This window comes from Periophthalmus magnuspinnatus, chromosome 5, assembly GCF_009829125.3.
Source record: "Periophthalmus magnuspinnatus isolate fPerMag1 chromosome 5, fPerMag1.2.pri, whole genome shotgun sequence".
Classification (NCBI taxonomy): Eukaryota; Metazoa; Chordata; class Actinopteri; order Gobiiformes; family Gobiidae; genus Periophthalmus; species Periophthalmus magnuspinnatus.
In genome coordinates, this window is record NC_047130.1 from 3,703,700 (window position 1) to 3,723,426 (window position 19,727).

Genomic DNA, 19,727 nt, shown 5'->3' on the forward strand with positions numbered 1-19,727 from the left:
TTGTTTTCATTTGCCCATACCTTTTGACTCTGTGCTTAGTCACCCATTCACTCTGATGACCCCCCTGAGGCCCCAAAGTTGTTCTACCATTGAACACAAAGGACGTTGGGAGGAGGAGGAGAGCTGTGGCCCAGGTAAGAGAAAATATTAGCATGATGAACAGTTCGGTGGTCATCGCCATGGTAGCCTTTGCTCTCCTGGGGAAATATCCACCTTGTCGAGTCCATCCATTAGCGTAGGGACATTTTCAGATCATGTTGTTGTGTATGGAGGGAGTTAGCATGTGCGTGGTTAATATCTCCAAACCCACAGATGTGCTCAAGTGTGGGGCTGCGTGCTGCTCAGGGCACTAGCCTGGAACAGCACGGCTCAGCTTCATTAGGTGCCCATGCCCTCAGCGGCTGACATTTTCAAACTCGTTCCCCTCGCTTCTTATTCTAATAATCTTTTTGTTTTTTCAGAGTTCCTGCACTGATTGTAGGTTTTAGCAGATTGGCGTAAAAAAAAAAAAATTAAAAATCTGTTATGCGTGCATGTAATTTTACTTTCCACAATGCACTGTACCAGATTTTTACAGTCTTAAAAATGTGAAAAGGGAAATAATTATTTCTCACTTACATTACAAGCATTCCGAGCATCCTAATTATTTACCATGATGAATTTATAAGAGTTTTTCACATCTATCAGAGTCCAGAGTGGAGTTTGTTATCAAAGCGATGCTAAGTGTACACTTCCTGATTTTCTGTTTATAATTAAATGCAGATGGTACACAGCGGACTTATTTTGAACTCAAGAGCTGCTTATACAGTATCTGTACTGGGGCAAGACAAAGTTTGCTCAAAAACATGTAAAAGAACTCAGGTACAGGCCCATTCATGTAGATGTCAGACATTTAACATTAGAGACCCATCAGAACATGAAAACTCCAACTAGAGTTTTACATTGTAATCAGTCAGGACAAGGGTCAAATATCCTATTTTATTATAAAAGACAGGATGTTGATATGCTGGACAGTCTAATACAAGACACACTTGATTACAAAAATGGCATACAGTAGCTGTGACTAACCCCTGAGTTATGCAAGGCAATTAATCCAAGTATATGTGCATAAACCTTCATCGTTTCCAGGTAGGGGAAAAAAACAAAACAAAAAACAGGTTAGTCTGTTCATAGGTTTCAGCTTTCCATTATATTGTGCCTTTTTGATGGCTGTTGAACAATTCAAGACAATGTGTTATATCTTTTAAATGGTCATTTCTATGGCAACAATATTAATCTTTTATCATTCTGAAACCCATGGATAGTCCATTATTCTAATACAGTAGTTCCACACATTTCATCCAACTTCTGTGCGCTTAAACTTCAAAATGCAATGTGCTTTTGTGCATGTACAAATAAAATAAAAAACAACAACATTTAAGACAAAGTTTTCTTGACTGAAGACTTTCCAATGTAAACAGAAGTCTGTATAAACACAGTATACTGTACCTTCACAAGAAATATCAAATTAAAACTCTTAAAACTAGCAATGTTCAAAATGACACTATAAATAAAAATGTCTCCCCAATTACTACCATATTTTCTGGACTATAAATCGCACTTTTTTTTTTTCATAGTTTGGCCAGGTGTGTGACTTATACTCAGATGTGACTTATATGTGAAATTATTAAAATATATAATTTCACATCTTTGTTATTGTCACACTGACAACTGCCCGAGTGCTCTCTAGGCCTGTGTAACAGTATCTACTCCTCCTGTACCATTGAAAATTAAAAATTTCAACATTACGGTAAAACGGTAAAAAAGACATCTGAGAAAGACTGAAGAAAAATGTCCCCTAAAAGAAAATCGTATTCTGCTGAGTCTGATAACAGCCATGCAGAAGAGGAAGCGGTGCTTCATCTACCTCCAAAGCAGGCGGAGTTGTTCAGAAGCGAAACCGAGGATGAAGAATTCAACGGATTTACTGATTTGGCGTGAGATTGAGTGTGCTAAACTCGTAGCTTGTTTTTTATGCTTTAGTTATCAGATTAACTGTTAATATCTTATGTTAACATACCAGACACATATTCATTTTGCTGTCTGTGCTTCATGTAGCTGAATAAATATAAATGGGTTACGTTAGCGTGCTATACTACTATTCAGCCTGTTCTCCATTTTATTATTGTTATTATAACATTATAACTTGCCTTTAAAGATAAAATGTCTGTTCTTGGTCTCAGATTTAGTAAAATTAATTTCCCCCAAAATACGACTTATAGTCCAGTGTGACTTATATATGTTTTTTCTTCATTTTTATGCATTTTTTTGGCTGGTGCAACTTATACTCCAGAGCGATTTATAGTCCGGAAAATATGGTACATGCAGTGGTTAGTTAAAACATAATGCAGTTCAAACATGTGAGCTTGGTTTCATCATGCTTTTGTCTCACTTGGGTCTGTCTCGGGACCGGCTTGCATCTCCACCTCTGAGACGTTTGCCTGTCCCTGGTCCACAGTGCTGTTCTGTCTGGTCTCCTCTGTGTCCGCACTGGTCCTCAGCATGTGGTAGTGGTACATGTTCATGATGAAGAGAAACATGCCCCCAGTTACAATGACTCCTCCACACATCAAGAACAGATACTTGTAATCTCCATAGATGTCCACGAGTAAACCTAGGAACACAGAGGAGATGCATTGTGGGTAAATAACCATGACTTTCATTACAGGAGAGAAGCAACGTGAGTGAATAGTAAGGACTTCTATTTGTTTTCATTACATTTATGTATTCGAGAGCTCTTTGACTGCAGCATACTTTTAAAATTCTAAACTATTTTTTTTTATGAACTAGTTTGTCATTTAGTGATGGTAATTTGAAATCATACCTTCCACAATTTGCAGCTTTTTTGTATAGTAGTGTTTATACAATTAAACTATTTGCACTATTGTTACTGTATATTTTGCATTCAGTCCAAGTCTATTTTTATTTACTTTATTTTTAATGCCCGCTCTTCATTTATATATACTGTTATTGTTTTATGTTGCACCATAATCGCAGAAGCAAGATCCTAGTTTGTGAAATTTGTTCCTTGACAACGGCATTAAAACTACTTCTGATTTTTTCCCTCCCTCTCACTGCAGCTCAGCTTTTTTGCTTGGCTTTTGTAAATCAAAATAAATAAATTAAAAACATCTATCATTTTTATTCCAGCTCTTTTAGCAGCTTGCAAACTCCAAACAGAAATCCCTTGCCCATTAATGAAACAAGGGATTTTGTACATCTCAAACCACTCTGCTGCTACAAAACAACAGGATTGCATCTTGACCTTATGCCACTAAATATACAATGATCCTTTAATATTTAGTAGTATATTTAGTAATAAGTTATTATCCTCTTTCCTTTCTTGGTATGATATTTTACACCTAGTTTCACCCACCACCATTGCGTGTGTGTTTGTGTGTGTGTATACTGTGAGAGAGTGAGCAGTGGCCAGTTTCAGATGAGCCATGTCGGAAATGATCGAGGCACGTTTACACCCCTCTTGGCTCTGCCTGGTTCTCGGCGAAGGCAATTTGGATAGCTCCTAGCGAAACAAATCTGTGGGGAGGCCCATTCTTACAGTCATAAATATCAGGGCCAAGCCAGCAGAAAGTGACAAATGTGCCTCAGATCACACACTATCCCCACTCCAAGCATGCACTGCTCTATCAGCGGTAGATAATTTATGAAACTGTTTAAATAAGCCAAGAACGCAATAGCAATTTATTATTATTATTATTAATAGTAGTATTAGTAGTAGTATCATCATCATCATCCTCATTAATTTGTATTATTATTTAAAAGGCAGAGTACCTGATTTTTATGGTCCTAAAAAGATGAAAAGCAGATCTAATTAATTTGAAATGGTTTGCAGTGGTCCAAAGTTATTCCTGACTTACCTTATGCTCATAAAATTAATAATTAGGATACTTGGAATGCATGTTTCACAACTCTGAGACTAGTGCAGAGTATGCCCTGCTGGTAAAGCTAACAGCAACTAGCATGCTGACACGCACCATCTATCGGACAATAAAACACTTTCTAAAGTTGCGGACATATTTTGACATCAAAACAAATTTTGCAAAGATACACAAAATCTGATAGGATCTTAAACAGGTGTAACCATAACAAGGGTTCAAAATACAGTGTTCTTGTTACATTAAAACTAGTAACTATAATCAGAGGGTCACTTTGCTTAAGAGATGGCCTTTGCAATGCTGTCCACACTGTCTGATTGATAGGACTCATCTCGTGATTGTACGTAAATGACCATCACCCTCATTAAGAGGTCATTGATTGGCTAGCCAATAATTATGTCCATCTGGCAAAGTTGCTACCATTTTAATGTATTCACAGCTTAATTATGGCCCAGGTACAGGCCTTTAATGATGCAGGTTTGAACTAAGCGTCATTAAACACCTAAAGCTAAAGGCTAATTACGCTGGCTTACCTCACTTCCTCCTAATTGGATTGACCTGAAGGTTTGGGGGAGCAGTAACAAGCGCAACACTTTGGGAGTTCTAATGGTTGTGCCCTCTGGAGGAGAGTGGTAGATGTACAGGGAGGCACATTTTTACTCTTTTAAATAGTGCCTCTAAACATGAACATGCCAGACAAAGTGTGCAGCCTAACTTGTCACAATGTGCTAATAAAGCCGTGTTTAGATGTTCTTATATATATGCACTGGTGCTAATGCTGTACAATACTGCTCTAAACACAGTGGCACATGGATGGGTGCAATTTAATGAAAGTGCTATGAAGTATTATGAAAGAAAGTTGTCTTGCACACTTCTAACAAATGGTTTTAAGGACAACCTTTGTCACAGTGCATTGTGACTTACCTGCTGCAGGTGGTCCCAGTAACATAGGAACGCATTCAATGATCGTGACAAGTCCAACAGCACTGGGGAAGCGCTGGTTTCCCATAAGGTCCATAAGACACTCAAATATGAGTGCAAACACCATGCCAAAGCCCACCCCAAAAAAGACTGCATAAACCACGAGCAAAGGGTAGCTTGTGATGAGTGGACACAGCAAGTGGCATATACCATTGAACACCATCGCAAAGCTGAAGAAGTACTGCACTCTAGGCCGGATCCACTTAGAGTTAGCAATTAGACCTGTGCCTGGGCGAATGAACATATCCACAAAGCCCATGATGGAGAGCAGATAGGCTGCATAGTACTCGTCCACACCCTGGCTAACCGCATAGGCTGACAGAAAAACAATGGGTGCGTAGGCTCCAAAGATGAACATGATGTTTCCTATTAGGTAGATGACAAAGCCTCTGTCCTTAAAAAAGGTAAAATCTAAGAACTGCTTCACATTTTTGATGTGGCAGTCTTTGATGGTGGTACTTCCGTTGGTCTGCTCCTTTAGTTTCTTCTGAGTTGGAGTAAGCACAGGTCTCATCAGAGCTCCGGCTACACAGCAGTTGAGCATCAACGCCCCAAGAATGAGCAGACTGCCTCTCCAGCCAAATCTTTCCAGGAGGAACTGGTTGAGAGGAGCCAGGAAGCACAGGAACACTGGGCTCCCCGCCATGGCCAGTCCATTGGCTAAAGGACGTCTGGCATGGAAATACTTGCTGATGATGGTGAGTGATGCGTTTAGGTTTAAGGCAAGTCCACACCCTGCACGGAAACACAAAAATGGGAAATTAGAAACTTAATTTCAAAATTCAGACTAAACTATAAACTTAAAATAGCCAAGTGCATTCAGATGACATTTCAACTTCTTTCACAAATTAGTAAATAAAGGTGTGGGTCTGTCTCAAATAGTTAGCATACTGTATCTTTTCACAATGTTTTAGTGGTGATTGCAGATAGAAGCGTGCCATGGCTGCATGTCAGATGGGTAGGGCACAGGGGACCAGAGCAGGGCACACTGGTGCCCGGGGCAGCGCACATGGCCCAGCCACTCACTGGGACTATTAATCCTTGCAGCAGTCCTTGACAGGGTAATGAGCCTAGCAGGGTGGCAATGAGCCCCATGTGACGAGCATGATGGAGGCCTACGGGAGAGAACAGAGGGCCACTGAAGACTATGCACTCTGGGATAGGAGACACTTTTGTCTTAATTACTGTCCTGCTTATGGTTCCCCTGGTGCTTAAAGTGCACCCCAGGTGCTGGGGCAGATGCCCTGGGTCCGGATGAGCTGCCCGGAGAAGGGAATCAGATCTGGCAACTAACAGATCCTACTGAGAAGTGCAAAAGCCCATGCTGCTGAAATCCCAATCCCAGAGGAGAAAGACAAAAGACCAGTGGGACTGCTGAGCCAAGATGTAAACAAGCCTGAAATCTATATCATCAAACCAAATGACCCTTATTAAAAAAGGGATATGCAAATAGGCATGTTTAGTATGCTGACAGTGTGACATACCCCCTATAACACCAATGCACAGGTAGAGGTAAACGATAGAGCTGCCAAAAGAAGCAGTGACCATGGACATCCCACACATCAGTCCACCAAGCATCACTATAGGCCGGCTTCCATAGCGATTGACCAATGCACTGCTAACAGGCCCTGCAAGAAGAGAAAAGAAAAGACCAGTGGGATAGAATAATGCATGAAATAGTAAAGGGGCATCTAACTGTGTGGTTAAAACAATATGAACGACTATTACAGTATATTGATTTTATTACTGCATGCCAAAACAAAGTTGGTGTTTTATGGATCTTGGATAATTATCAAAGCAGGTACTGGAGGCTCAGCGGTCACTGGTCAAGTCTATTTTTAACCATGCTGTGTCAATGGCTGGACACGAATATTGTTTCACTGCATAAAAGCCAAGGCAAAGTTCTTTTTGGAGTAAATAAAACTACACACTGCCTCCCTTTTAACTTTTAACCTGCACATGTTACAGATAGATCATCATTCTGTCTATGGTTCAGTCACTTTAGGGCATCTCCAACGCTGCTACCATTTCCACTTCCATTAGAACTTTATCATTGGGACTTCTTGAGTCAGAGGTTTTCTGAAAGGGCTGTCATGGTGCTCCCTTGGGCCCTACAGAGTGAGAGCCCAGTGCAGAGAGCTCCTCTGATACTATCCCCCTCTCTCCTCTACTGGGTGACATTGGTGAATCCTGGCCAAGGACAATATGATAAAGCCTTGTGCCTGAGCCACAGAGGAGGGAAATATTTCACTACATAGGGCCCCTCCAAGTCAGGTGCAGGTGAGCTCACTCCCTGTTGTCCTGCAACCTTGAAAGCAGCCGCAGAAACAAATATGCACATTTTCAGTGGAGCCCTTGTTTTGACATGCGTTGTCATGCAAATAAGAGAAACAGCGCATTCAATCCTGCTTAGTCAGCAGGGCAGGGTCCAGTTTAGAGCAGCACAGCTGGATTTTACATGGTTGGATATTTCAATAAATGATTTTGCCTTAAGAAGTATAAGCCTGGGGAGATCTATAACTTAAAACAAACTCAGATTCTTATAAAGTCACTGTAATTGAGGTCAAGTGAGCAGACTGCAGTCTGTCATGTGAAGTCACTTATTCAGTTTAAACATTCTGAAACGGCTGCTTTGATTTGGCACAAGCTTTGCACCAGCTTATTGTGAATGTAAGAAGAGACACATTGCAATGGATTAGGGTGTTATCCGTAGAGTAAAAACACATTCTATGGATGTGAGTTCTTGACCACTAAAAGTCACATTTCAACTTACCTCCAGCATACATTACAGCTAGCATTATGGAGGAGATCCATGCAATATCACTGTAGCTGCTCATCAAATCTCCCTGAATCTCCTTAAAGAAGATCGAAAGAGCCTTAGGTGTGGCGTATGCAAATCCAATAGAAATGTGTGCCCCAAGCACAACCATCCACCCCCAGCCTCCATCTAAAGGCAAGGCAGCCTTGTCCATCACCACAGCTGCAGGCATGATCCTGTTCAAACAGACAAAATATACACATTAGCAGGTGAAGCAGGTTAATGTTTTTGTTTTGACAGGGTGGGGTTGCATCTCCATAGACCTATAATTTGGCCTGGGGTGAAACATTACAGGTAAAGCAACACTACATCTAAATTGAGACAAACGAAAAAGTTACATATTCCACCTTTAATTAAAGCTTTGTATCCCTTCGTTTTTCCCCTCCAGACCGAGTGATGGCTTTGATTCAAGAATAGCGCTATAATAATAAATAATAGGCCTATAATCTCCCTCAAATAGGCCATGTCGACTAAAGGCTAAACATCTGCCCTTTGTACAAAAGGCTACAAGTCCTTCATCAGTCACCAAATGCTGAAAAGAGATCAATATTTAGTCTACCCTAGATCAACATTCGTACAGATACCGCTACAAAAACTGGACAATCACATCATCGTAACTTGAAACGGTCCAACACTGAACAAAGAAGATGGAAACATGTGATAGCGCGGCTTCCTCATTTAAGCCACCTGGTGTATCTGCAGTTTGCTCCATGATGATTAGGCCTGTGTTGTAGGCGCAAGTGGAGTGAGAGTAAAATGAATGAAACGTGTACAAATGGACACTCCCACGCTCCTGAGGGTAAACTCGCGCAGCCCACGTGGGCAATAAGTAGAAATAAAGAATCCATTTGGTTTCGTGCCTAAAGTTCTGATCGGGGACAGGTTTTTGTGTAGATCATACCTTCCAGCGTGTCTTCCCGTCCCGGGTCTAGCTGCACTGAAGTTGGGCGGGGGACAAACTTTAGATAGACCGAGTACTGTTGACGTTGCATCACGTGTGTCCCGTTAGCCCCGAGTGCTACTTCAGAGCGCCTGCAAATGTTTTCCTTCTCAAAGCAAATACTTGAAAAGATACACAGCAAAGATTATTTTCAGTTATTTTATTTTCAAATTATGTGCAATGTGAATTTCACAGTTGAGCTCAACCACCATTAAATTCCATAACCCAGACAAACCAAACCAAGCAAAGTAAAGCAGGAAAGAAATGTAATGCATTGTTGACACAATGCAACAGCACCTATCAATGATGCAAATGGATGGCAAGAAAATGAACTGCAATGCCTTGAGATCTTAAGACAACAAAATATGAACACAGACAGTCGTTTGTTAGCTTGTTGTACAATGTGACTGGTGTGGGGAGAAGACAATATGAAGTAGTGTGATGTGTAATGCTTTTTAGAAATGTGTTAAATAAAATAGCACTATTCTACAAAACAAAAAAACAATCAAAATGCATAACTTTTGTGGATACTCATTCTTATAGGGGAAGAAACACTAACATAACTAAAAGAAAACAGCCACTGAAGACAACAAAGAAGTCACATCTATTGTTCAAGTTATAAAAGAAACTGAAGAGTTTAGAAAACTGTGCAAGTACAGCAAAACTATGGTACAGTATATTACACATAACAAAACATTTAAATACAGTACTGTGTATCAGTAGATCCTGAGCGTTTGTCTTTCTGGTTCTCCAATGGCCGTCCATAGACATGTGGATGGAGCTAAAACCTTTGCTTCTTCTTGATGTGGGCTATTGTTAGGGCACTGTCCAAGCCAAAGGTCAATTTAAAAATAGCACTGGTTCTTCTCTTGGAGAAGTTTGAACAAGTCTTTACTAAATGTTAGCATTTCCATACAAATCCCTTAGATGATTGCTATAGGAGAACCTGTTATCGAGGGGTAAACGTCTTTTAAGATAACAAGGATGTAAATATGTAGTGCAAAGATGACACAGGTACTTGCATGAGGACAGTGACGCCACTGACAATGTCACACTGACAAGGAACGCCACTCAGTGGTGAGATTACTTTTATACAAGAGATTGTCACAAAATCAAAAAGCAGCACCAGTAGTCTCCTCGTGTGATGTCATGAAGAGATGGATTGGTGGCTGTTGATGCATTGGACACAGGCCAGGTCACCCTCACTCACTGCTCTATAGTCTGTGGCATGAGGAGGGTGCTTGGGAAGGTTTGCAGTGATGGACCACTGAAGTGGAGAGTGATTCAGTGCAACGCTGATTAAGACTTTACTTCATCAGGAGAAACAGTTATTGATTCTGATGCCTCCTTACAAGCCACAGGCACATTGGCATCCCAGATGATCTGCGCTGAATTACGGATCACTTCAAGTCTGCACCCATGCAACAGCCAAACGTAAGAATGTTGGCGATTCTCACACACAATTAATGCACTTTACTAAGGTAAGAATATATAGCCTAATCACAGTTCTGTTAGTTTAAGTTATTGCTACCACAAAATAATTTGTCCAGATCTACCAGAACAAGTATTCTAATGCTTGTTTTGGCCAATAAGATGCAATTCAACTCAATAGAGCTTACTATAGCACATTTGCCTAAATGTCCCTTTTCTCTTTGTCAAATATCGGAGACTTCTGAGGTAAGCCTGTTAGTTGGTCTCAACTTTCCACTTGGTGTTGCCACAATTTCACTTATTTCTCCAATGTGGAGAGTGAGTGTTCACTTTCAATTTCACAAGGTAAATTCACACGACACAAATGGATGTCAACCTAAAACATGAGGCTCCATGCAACTAAAATGTTAAACTTAAAAGTAGCTTTGGAGCAACACAAAGGGGTGTTCTTTGACACACTGACAAATGAGGGCCATAAAAGTGTTACACAAGGATCAAAACAGTAATGTAAATGTCCAGCAAACACCAAATTAAAAATCTGTCAAATGAGTTGAGACTAAAACAGGGAAAATGCACACACATATTTGAGCCAAACCTACTACTAAGCTACGGTTCTCACCTTACCCGTATGAATATAGACTTTATATAGTTATTTATATAGAGAGATCTGGACATGTAACATCCACAGCTCCAGAGGGAACTTTTCATTTGCCCTCATGGTGCTCACTTGCATGCTTATCATTTGTAAATTTCCTATAGCTATATGCATCTGAAACAAAAATAGAATGGCTCAACATTAAGCAAAATATAGTATAATTGCACTTATGATTCATTGTACGGTTTTGTTAGCATCATGTTGGTGCTGTTGGACAAAAAAAAAAAAAAAAAAAATACTGCAATTTTTAAAAAGCACCCCATATTTGATCACTTAGAACCAAACATTGAACAACGTAAGACCTAACAAAAAATGTCCTTGTGGTAGACACCCAAGGAAACACCAGGCACAGGGCAGGCACGATCAGACTACTCCCTCCGCCGCATCCATTGGGTTTGACCAACTCTCCCCGTCATCAAAGCACTTTCTGCAGACACTGTGGGTAGAGTTTAGCCACCACGCACTCAAAATGGCGGCCTAGATCCCAGAGACGGTCAGGCGTCTCATACACTTTGGTCCATGCGTCTGCCTCGTCATCGTACTGGTAAAGGGAGTTCTTGCGGCTGGTGCGAAAGACATGCTTCTCCACCATGACCTGCGTGGCTCGTACAAACAGGTGGAGCTTGCCTTGGAGCAACATGGCCTTGATGTACGGGCTCGTGGCTTGGTCAAAAGGCAGGTCCCTCTTACGGCTCCAAGTGTTCTTCTCAATGTCGTAGACCTCCACGGTGAAGGTGCGCTGGTGGTTTCGGCAGATGCCAGCGATGTAATAGATGCAGTTCTTGTACAAGGCAGCCAGGCCCTGGCTTCGGGGAACACACATAGATGGAAGGTGGCTCCAATAGTCTTTTCTGGGATCAAAATAGAAGAAGTATTCACCTGTGGAATGAAAAAATACTTTTACCATCAAATGTAATAGTGAGTTTTCTAAAGAACCATTTCACCTTTCATTTACAACAGTACTATTTCAGGAACACTAACTGGAGAATTATATGGCTACACAGTTCACATAAACACTGAAAGCCAAATTCAAAGTCCCATTTTTCTCCACTACAGTCTGCTGCATTAAGCATAATAGCTCATTCCACCTGGCAATCAAACCTCACACAAAAGCTGGTTACGAGTGGTTATAATAAAGATAACGTTTGCATGCATTGAAATTATACTCTAATGACAAGTGTCCCTACCCCACTCACCTTGTAGAACATATATCCGGTCTTTGTACTCCACAGCGCTGTGAAACTCCATGGCCACAGGCATAGGACTGACTGCTGTCCAACAGTTGTCCCTGGCATCATAGCACTCCACTGACTTTAACGCGTTGCGCCCATCTCCTTCATACACGCGTCCTCCCAGTGCATAAAGCTTCCCGCAGCAGTGAACAAGCCTACAGCCGATCCTCGCTCTCAGCAGAGGAGCGCGGGGTAGCCACCTGTTGCCCGCGTGCTCGTACTGCCAGAAGTCACTCTCAGCTCTGTGATCTATGGACACTTCACTGTTGCTGGGTCTGTAGCCCCCGGCGATATAGATGTCGTTCTCTGGGGACACCAGGATGCCTACCTCTCGCAGGTCGTTTGGCGGTTTGCAGAGTTTGAACACTCTTCCTGCAGCAGTATCCAGGCAAGGCACCGTCTGCTTCTTCCCTGAGTGTTTGTGAGCGGCGTCAAAACAAATGACCATCTCGGACGCGGTCATTCCTAGGCGCTGAGGGCAGCCGTTGGTGCCGGTGAGACGTGCTTTAGCCTCAGCCGGGTCCTTGGAAATGGACAAGGCGCAGGCAAAGGGGGCGGGTATTCGATTCAGGAAGGCTTCATCGAGGAGTGGTAGGCGGATGCACTGTGAAAAGACTTCGGCCAGGTGGGCTTCGCGGCCGGAAAGATCATGTTCCAGCCAGCGCACAATGCTGTCATACACATGCTCCTCCTTCTCCACGTTTAGGTCATCATTGTTCAAAATGCTCACCAACTGCTCCTTGGTCATCTGGAGGAACTCTTGCTCTCGGGATACACACAAAAACTAAAACACAAAATAGAAAATAATGACATATTTAAGAAGAATATTCTAATGAAAAAAAAAATTATTGCAATGATCTCACAATGAGATAAATTTCCAAACTCACACAGCATTAGTTAGGCATGCTATAATTTAATACTTCTGGTGCTGTTAATGTGGATGGGTGGAGGTGTTGGGCACGATACAGTCAAGTAAGACATACTCAGTGCAGTTTGCAGCTTTATAAACACATTTGTTTGAGCATGAGCAGGAATGAAAAGTTTAATCAATTATTTGTGTGGAATAAACAATCTCATGTAAAAATGAGCACAGTACTTTACAGTGTTTGGCTGACCTTCTTGCGGATGTAGTCTTGGGATCGCTCACGAAGTTCCTGATGTCCATAGGCATCTGCAAACATATAGACCCCAATACAGTTCTGAGGGTCCAGTCGGCTGATCATGAACTGGGCACACTGGTCCTGCAGGGCGGGGATCTGGAATATGCTGGCTGCAGTGAACAGGGCCTGGACGTTGCACTCCGAAAGAGTGACCCTGGATGTGTAGGCGTAGTCCAGGACTAAATGCATGGATTCTGATTCCACTCCAACAATTCGGACTTCACGCTGGCTGCTTTCTGTAAGGCCACTGGTGAACATGGACCTGAGGATGGTAGAACATGGACATTTTGACGCAACTATCACAACAAAAAAGTTTCATAGTCATACTATGAAAATCATTCATAAGTTAATTTAAAATCTCTACAACTCTAGGTCTTCAGTTCATGTAAAGTGTTACATTGGAAGGTTTTACTGCATTACTTTAAGATTTTGGAAGCCTTGGCAATTTGCTTCAACATGGAACTCCAGTTTATTGCTCTTTATGTCAACCCCAGAGCTATATTGGGGAAAAACAGCATTTTCACTTTTACTGCAGTCATTTGCACACTCTATAGTTGGTTGCTAAAGGTCGTATTATAACAAATGAACTAAAATATACTGAATGGCATGACTGATTTATGAATCATGATAAAAATTCAAGGGATATAGAAAGTAAAATGGTAATATAAGTATATTTCTTTATTAACATAATTATTTAATTCAAATTTTGCAAGTTTAGTTAGTATAGTCATGATATAAAATATGAGTGTTATGATTATTGTGAGAAGAATGACGATTGGTCATGGTGTCAGTAACTGTGAATTATAACAAACAACAGCGTAATACTTCCAATCACTATTCCTCAAATATGTGACCAGCTTTATGAAATAAAACTTTCTTAATAAAAAGTTTATGTAACAAACAGCAAGCACTATTTCAGAGTATAGCTTGAACTGAAATTAATTTTGCTCCTCAAAGTGTCACGATTATACGACTGTTTCTCGGTTGGCCTTGGTTGGCCCTCAGAGAAGTTGAAGGAAGTGTCTGGGGTGTGGGAAGTCTGGAAGTCCGGAAGTCCCTGCTTAGACTGCTGCCCCAGCAACTCGGCACAGGATAAGTGGAAGATGATGGATGTATTGTAAGATATATGTAGTGCTCAGCTTAGAGCCACACTACGTTTAATATGCATAATCATAAGTAGACAAGTGACAGTTGAGTGCTCTAGTCAGTTGGGGATAACACAAACACTGAGCTAACCCACACGAGCGATAAACAACTCCCATATTAGGCAAGATGTTCCTCTTTCAAGCATGCATGTGTATGAATGAGTATGTAAGATGATGGTGACATATGAGGGTGAGTGAAAGGTGAAAGTGGCTTTTGTGTAGACGGAGATGCAGCTGTCTAGATAAATAGGAAACCGCCAAAACCAGAGTTGGACCAATGGGAGGAGACAACGCCTGACTGCAACCAAATGAGACTAGACAAGTCAATGTTTAAACTAGAAGACCCTCAACTATAAAAAGGGTTCAGGAGCCAGAAAGCGTGGTTCGAGAATGGAGCTCCCAGCTGGATCCCTGGTTTTGTATAGATCAGGGACAGTTAGTTGAACTCTCTTGCTTTGTTATTCAAGAGCATTTTGCAGAGTATTCAGTAAATAGCAGTGAATTGAACTCTTCTTGTCCAGTGAATCCTTCTCCATCAACAAGCACTCGGAGGAAAGAGGTAGGGGTAAAGAACATAAAGAACATTTAAGTACTGCTCTTAGGAAAAGTGGAAAAGTATACTACTGTCTTTAAGCAGAGGTGGAAATTAAGAACTGCTCTTAAAGAAAGTGGAAACTCTTTAGTAAATTAGAGGTGGAAAACAAATGTTAAATTAAAGGAGTCAGATAAGCGAAGAAAAGTAAACTCCGAACAGTATTACAATTATACTGTAACTTGAATAATAACAGTAATTTTAACCCATTAACCTCCACATTCATAGTCAAATAAGGAAGCATAAAATGTGTTTGTCTCCATGACAATAATTTAAAAATGTCAAAAATGCAACATACTTTCAATACTGTACCTAAAGTATGGGCTGATTGCTGCAAGAACATTTCGATGACATGAAAAGGTCTTGCCATGGTCCACTTCTACTACAATGTCTGTGAGCTGTGCTTCATCATACAAGGCTTTGAGCTGCTGAAGGATGTTGCAGGCATGGACAGCATCTACCCCATTGTAGTTGGTGCTTGGTGGTGTCCCATTCTGTACTTGTAACAGCTTCCCTACCTCTGAAAAGGAAAAGAGAAGGGGGTATTGATTCAAGTTTAATGAGGTGAAAATAATGTCATTTGGCATCATGTCAGAAAGCAGCAAAATGCAGACACTCAAGCATTTCCTTGTACAAATACAAAACATGCCTTTTAATAAACCTGCACAAAATTTAGGCTGCGTTATAGAAAAAATGTGTATCAGTCCAGTATATATAAATATACGAACACTTTCATTTCAGTTGTCCAACAGCCGAGCCCAAAGCTCAGGATCTGACACGACTCCGCACAACAAGTGATAAGAAAAACTACTGTCTCGCCAGGTGGTAGCTGTTAGCCTGCTAATGCTGATTGTTCCAGCTCGGTCTTCCAAGTCAAAGTAAACCTCTGATTTTGGGCAAAACACGACGTCGTCACAGCACAAACCGCTTATCAGATGTCTGGCATTTACTGTCGAAGAATTAGAGCGGGTCTTGATTTTAAACGAGCCGCATTAGTGCTTAACTTTTAGCAAAGAGCTAGGCAGCGAGCTAATGCTAGCAAGATATCTTATCCACCATGTAATACGACTTTAAAATACTTTAATGCACTGAAGATCACATTACAGAGACACACAACTTGGATTACAGACTAATATAGTGAAATAAGTGACTGCAACCTAATGTCAAGCCTTTTATATCGTCGCACCAACCATGAAAGAAATGTTTACTCAATCAGCTGTGCACCAGAAGCTATAGCTAACCGGTGTAAAGTTAGCCAAAGAGCTAACACTAGCAGCTCAAATGGCTAACGATTACCAACAATTTTAGAAGTCGTTTGGAGCTCGATTCGACCCTAAAAGAAAGAAACGTCTAACGATTTTCCATGTGACATAGACAGTATCACAATAACAACGGAAAACGACAATATAAATACACAATTTAAGTCAACCCGGCGTAGAAAACAATGATTTTAGCTAACCTCCACTGGCAGCCATTCTCTCCAGTCTGTCTTGGGGCAGACCGAGAAACGTCAGTGAAAGCACAGGAGCCCCCGGAAACAAGGAAGAGCCAATCAGCAGCGCCGCTCAGAAATAATAACCAATCAGATTCTTACATCTGAAGAGCAGAAAAAAAAACCTATGGACATGGAAGTAAATTAATACTTGGTAACATGGCTAAAATGAATACAGCTCCAAGAAGTCCCAAGCATGGACCTATGGTCAGTCACTGCCTACAGCTAATTACAGCTGAGGGATGTTTTTTTTCTGCCTGTAGCACTAGCCTAGTTACTGGAGCACTTTTGGACATGTGTCATGAGTTGGGGAATCAGGCCAAAATAGTCACCAGATCCCCTCCTTTACCCTCCATTCTCTCAGATAGGTGCTGGATAATCCAATCATTTTGCCGGATTCTTTGTCCTCGAAAATCATATAGGCTATAGGCTACATTCTAAGGATCCAAGGCTATATTTTAATTACATGTTGACAGTTTACCAAAGGCTACAGCTGGTGTCCAATCTGATCATTTGGGCCAGTTCAATAAAAATAAGTCTGAGGGTTGCATTTGGGCCATAGATTGTGCCCCCCTCTGCTCCAGCCTAATATCAGACTTCAATTACCTGCACATGTGCTTCTAATTAGCAGGTCTGTCTTAAAGGTGCTCTAGAACCTTTATCGTGAGGAGTCTGCTACCTGCTTGTCTCCATGGAGATGTTATTGATTTGCTTGGAATATTCCACAGTATAACATTAAAGATATCCATGGAGACAAGCAGTTGATGACAACAAGCTAAGTTACAGGTTATATCTGTGGACATTTTTCAATGTTTTCACTGTGAAGCCATGTGAAATTGAGCCTTGCCACTCTGATGAACGAAAGGAGCTTCTTGTGGTTGTTTTTATTTGAGGAAAGCCATGCTTTCTCTTTTTAGCTATTTACACTATAGTCAAATAATCACATTATGATACACAGGTCAAATAGAAAGTCCTCTCATTGTCTGCCACTAATAATATCATCTGGCCTAATTAACTTATATATTTATAATATATTTACCCTCATTTTGGGGATATTTAAATGTAATTAATGCTCAGATTTTTCGTGCTTTGTCATGCTGTGCTCCGTAATTGTGTTTGGTTTCAGGGCGAGAAACCCAAATGTATATGCATTTTATTTTTTACTTTGTATTCACTTTTACATAACACCCCCGACTTTGAAATTGGTTAAGGCACACATGAGGAAACAGGACAGGGGGTGTAATTGCAGTTAAATGTATGTTTTTGACAAAGATGGAGGCAATTAAGTGCATCTGGAGACCTGTAGAGGGATGCCTGCAGATGTTGTGAGGAGCCATGAGCGCTGCACCGTCTGCTGCTCAGGAGGAGACAGATAGGAGCACAATAGGAGGTGCCTGTGAATATACACAAGTGCACAGTCAAGTACCACCAAAATACATTACCAAATATAGCAAAAGTAAGATAAAGATATGATTACTAAATCAGCAAGTCACTCTAGCAGACTACAAACAGATTAGACCATTATATGTCTCTAACACGGAAAGCAGTTAGTAATATTGAATGTCGCCCCCCTCAGTAAAGTTTGAATTCCATTTATACACACGATTTTGGTGAGAGAAGTGTTTGCCACTGGATTATTGCACAATCACGTTGTCTGTTCTGGCTGACTGACAGAAGTGAGTTTGCCAATTTGCGTCATCTGTCCCTCTGACCACCACCAATGTTCACTCACACACCACATTCATACTATAATATGTATCTTGCTTAAGGGCACAACAACTGGAGTCACTGCTGCCTCACTGTATACAGGTATTCCCAGTGGTCACCCATCCAAGTACTAACCTGGCCCAGCGTAGCTTCTGAGATCACCATGCAATGTGGTGTGGCCAAAATATTATAGTTTATAGGCTCTTCTCCAGGTAAATGGTTTGGTCTGGTCACAGACTAGTGCTCCCTCTCAGTCAGAATGGGTGGGGGTGATCTGGGACACGCAGCAGGGAGGAGTTGGATTAGAGAACTTCCTGGAGTGTGTTGCCATGCACAGTGCCTAGGCTCTGTCGCTCATCAATATTGAGTCAGTGGCGCACAGAGATCTATCACCAAATCCGATTCCACGCACAGAATTCCAGGGTCCCAGCAGAGTGGCCCGGGATGGGCTATTCCCCTCTCCACTTTGCTCTCACATTATTTCAGGCCCCAGGAGAGTATTCTCCATCATGTCAGTGTAATGTAGCACACAGAGGCAATCATGCTGCTCTTCTGGCCTCAGGGCCGAGGAGAAATGCAACTTTAGCACTTCATCATTTCAGCCACAGCACACAGCGCTCTGAGTATGGAAAGGATTCCACACAATGTGAGTGCAGATCCCTGACGGTGGCCTGATGCTTGTGTGTGGGTCTTCAGTGCAGGACTCCTGCTCTTTCGTTTCCATTTGGAGATCAGTGAATATGCTGCCTTACAACGACTGTGCTTATACATCAGCACAGCTCATGTGGAAAGAAACTCAGTTGGATGTAGTGGTACCTGCTGACACCAGCTGAAATATTTGGATTCATGAATGCTGGGCTCACTTCGAGGCAATCAGAGTCATTCTAGTGTGATCAGTGTGAAGAAATGCTATGCATCCCAAAGCAGAGGCTTTTAAATGCTGACTTATAGGACTGCTCGTATTGCAGCTTAATGTTTCAGATTTTATGAAGCTTGGTCTGCAAAACGTACCACAGTAGTTTCACCAGACATTCTTGGTCATTGATATAACTTTATAAAAACACTTAGAATCCTATTTTTTCTTTAATTCAATAATATCAATTCTGGGACAAGACACCTGTATAATCCACAGCCTCTGTCCAACACTCCAACACTCCAAGTGGGGTCTGAACAGTAACCTCCACTAAACCCCTGTCACCCTAACTGTGTTGTTTTCAAGTTGAATTGTAATTGATCACACACAATGGAGAAAAAGTGTGTACATTAACAGAATCAAAACCATGAAATAATTAGCTGCACACATGGCTGCAATAGAAAACACAGGAAGAGGCCAAATAAGAGACGTCTTTGAGTGACCAAATAGTGACATATAAATCAAATACATTATAAGGACCAGATAGAGCTGTTAGCATGCTAGTGTTTGTTAAGCTTTATTGTGATGGCAAAAGTCTTGTTTCTGAAAGTTGTGGAAAGTGCTTATAAACTCATTGCAGTGAATAATAAGAATGCTCAGAATGTGTAAGTGAGGAATAACTGAATCACGGCAAACCGTTTAAAGTGAACTAGTTCTGTTTTTCACATTTTTAAGACAATCAGGTACAGCGCATTTAAACGAGAATATTACGTGAAATCAACGTTG

General features: G+C 41.3%; 2 protein-coding genes across 4 annotated transcripts; both read right to left on the reverse strand.

Annotated features, from left to right (window-relative positions):
• Positions 1-959: 959 nt before the first annotated feature.
• On the reverse strand, positions 960-8,667 carry LOC117370818 (monocarboxylate transporter 2-like). 2 transcript variants are annotated; one of them, XM_033966356.2, is made up of 5 exons: positions 8,636-8,667; positions 7,690-7,910; positions 6,401-6,544; positions 4,860-5,651; positions 960-2,653 (listed from the first exon to the last, which is right to left on the reverse strand). In XM_033966356.2, exons 2-5 carry the CDS (start codon positions 7,904-7,906, stop codon positions 2,415-2,417), a joined length of 1,392 nt encoding a protein of 463 aa, XP_033822247.1. In that variant the 5' UTR covers positions 7,907-7,910; positions 8,636-8,667; the 3' UTR covers positions 960-2,414. The 2 variants fall into 2 exon arrangements, with proteins under 2 accessions (XP_033822247.1, XP_055077678.1); XM_055221703.1 differs by lacking the exon at positions 8,636-8,667 and adding an exon at positions 8,082-8,428.
• A 152-nt stretch (positions 8,668-8,819) lies between these two features.
• Positions 8,820-16,997, reverse strand: kbtbd8 (kelch repeat and BTB (POZ) domain containing 8). Of its 2 annotated transcripts, none has more exons than XM_033965991.2 (6): positions 16,863-16,997; positions 16,349-16,485; positions 15,202-15,409; positions 13,108-13,414; positions 11,957-12,776; positions 8,820-11,639 (listed from the first exon to the last, which is right to left on the reverse strand). In XM_033965991.2, exons 2-6 carry the CDS (start codon positions 16,362-16,364, stop codon positions 11,176-11,178), a joined length of 1,815 nt encoding a protein of 604 aa, XP_033821882.1. In that variant the 5' UTR covers positions 16,365-16,485; positions 16,863-16,997; the 3' UTR covers positions 8,820-11,175. The 2 variants fall into 2 exon arrangements, with proteins under 2 accessions (XP_033821882.1, XP_055077707.1); XM_055221732.1 differs by having other exon boundaries at positions 16,349-16,506; positions 16,863-16,993.
• Between the last annotated feature and the right edge of the window lie 2,730 nt (positions 16,998-19,727).

Coding starts and splice junctions, on each gene's coding strand:
- LOC117370818 (XM_033966356.2), bottom strand. CDS start 7,906: ATGCCTGCAGCTGTGGTGATGGACAAGGCTGCCTTGCCTTTAGATGGA. Junction 6,545..7,689: donor AGCTGTAATGTATGCTGGAG/GTAAGTTGAAAT, acceptor CTCTTCTTGCAG/GGCCTGTTAGCAGTGCATTG. Junction 5,652..6,400: donor GTGCATTGGTGTTATAGGGG/GTATGTCACACT, acceptor GTTTCCGTGCAG/GGTGTGGACTTGCCTTAAAC.
- kbtbd8 (XM_033965991.2), bottom strand. Junction 12,777..13,107: donor AAGACTACATCCGCAAGAAG/GTCAGCCAAACA, acceptor TTTGTGTTTTAG/TTTTTGTGTGTATCCCGAGA. Junction 11,640..11,956: donor CCGGATATATGTTCTACAAG/GTGAGTGGGGTA, acceptor TTCATTCCACAG/GTGAATACTTCTTCTATTTT.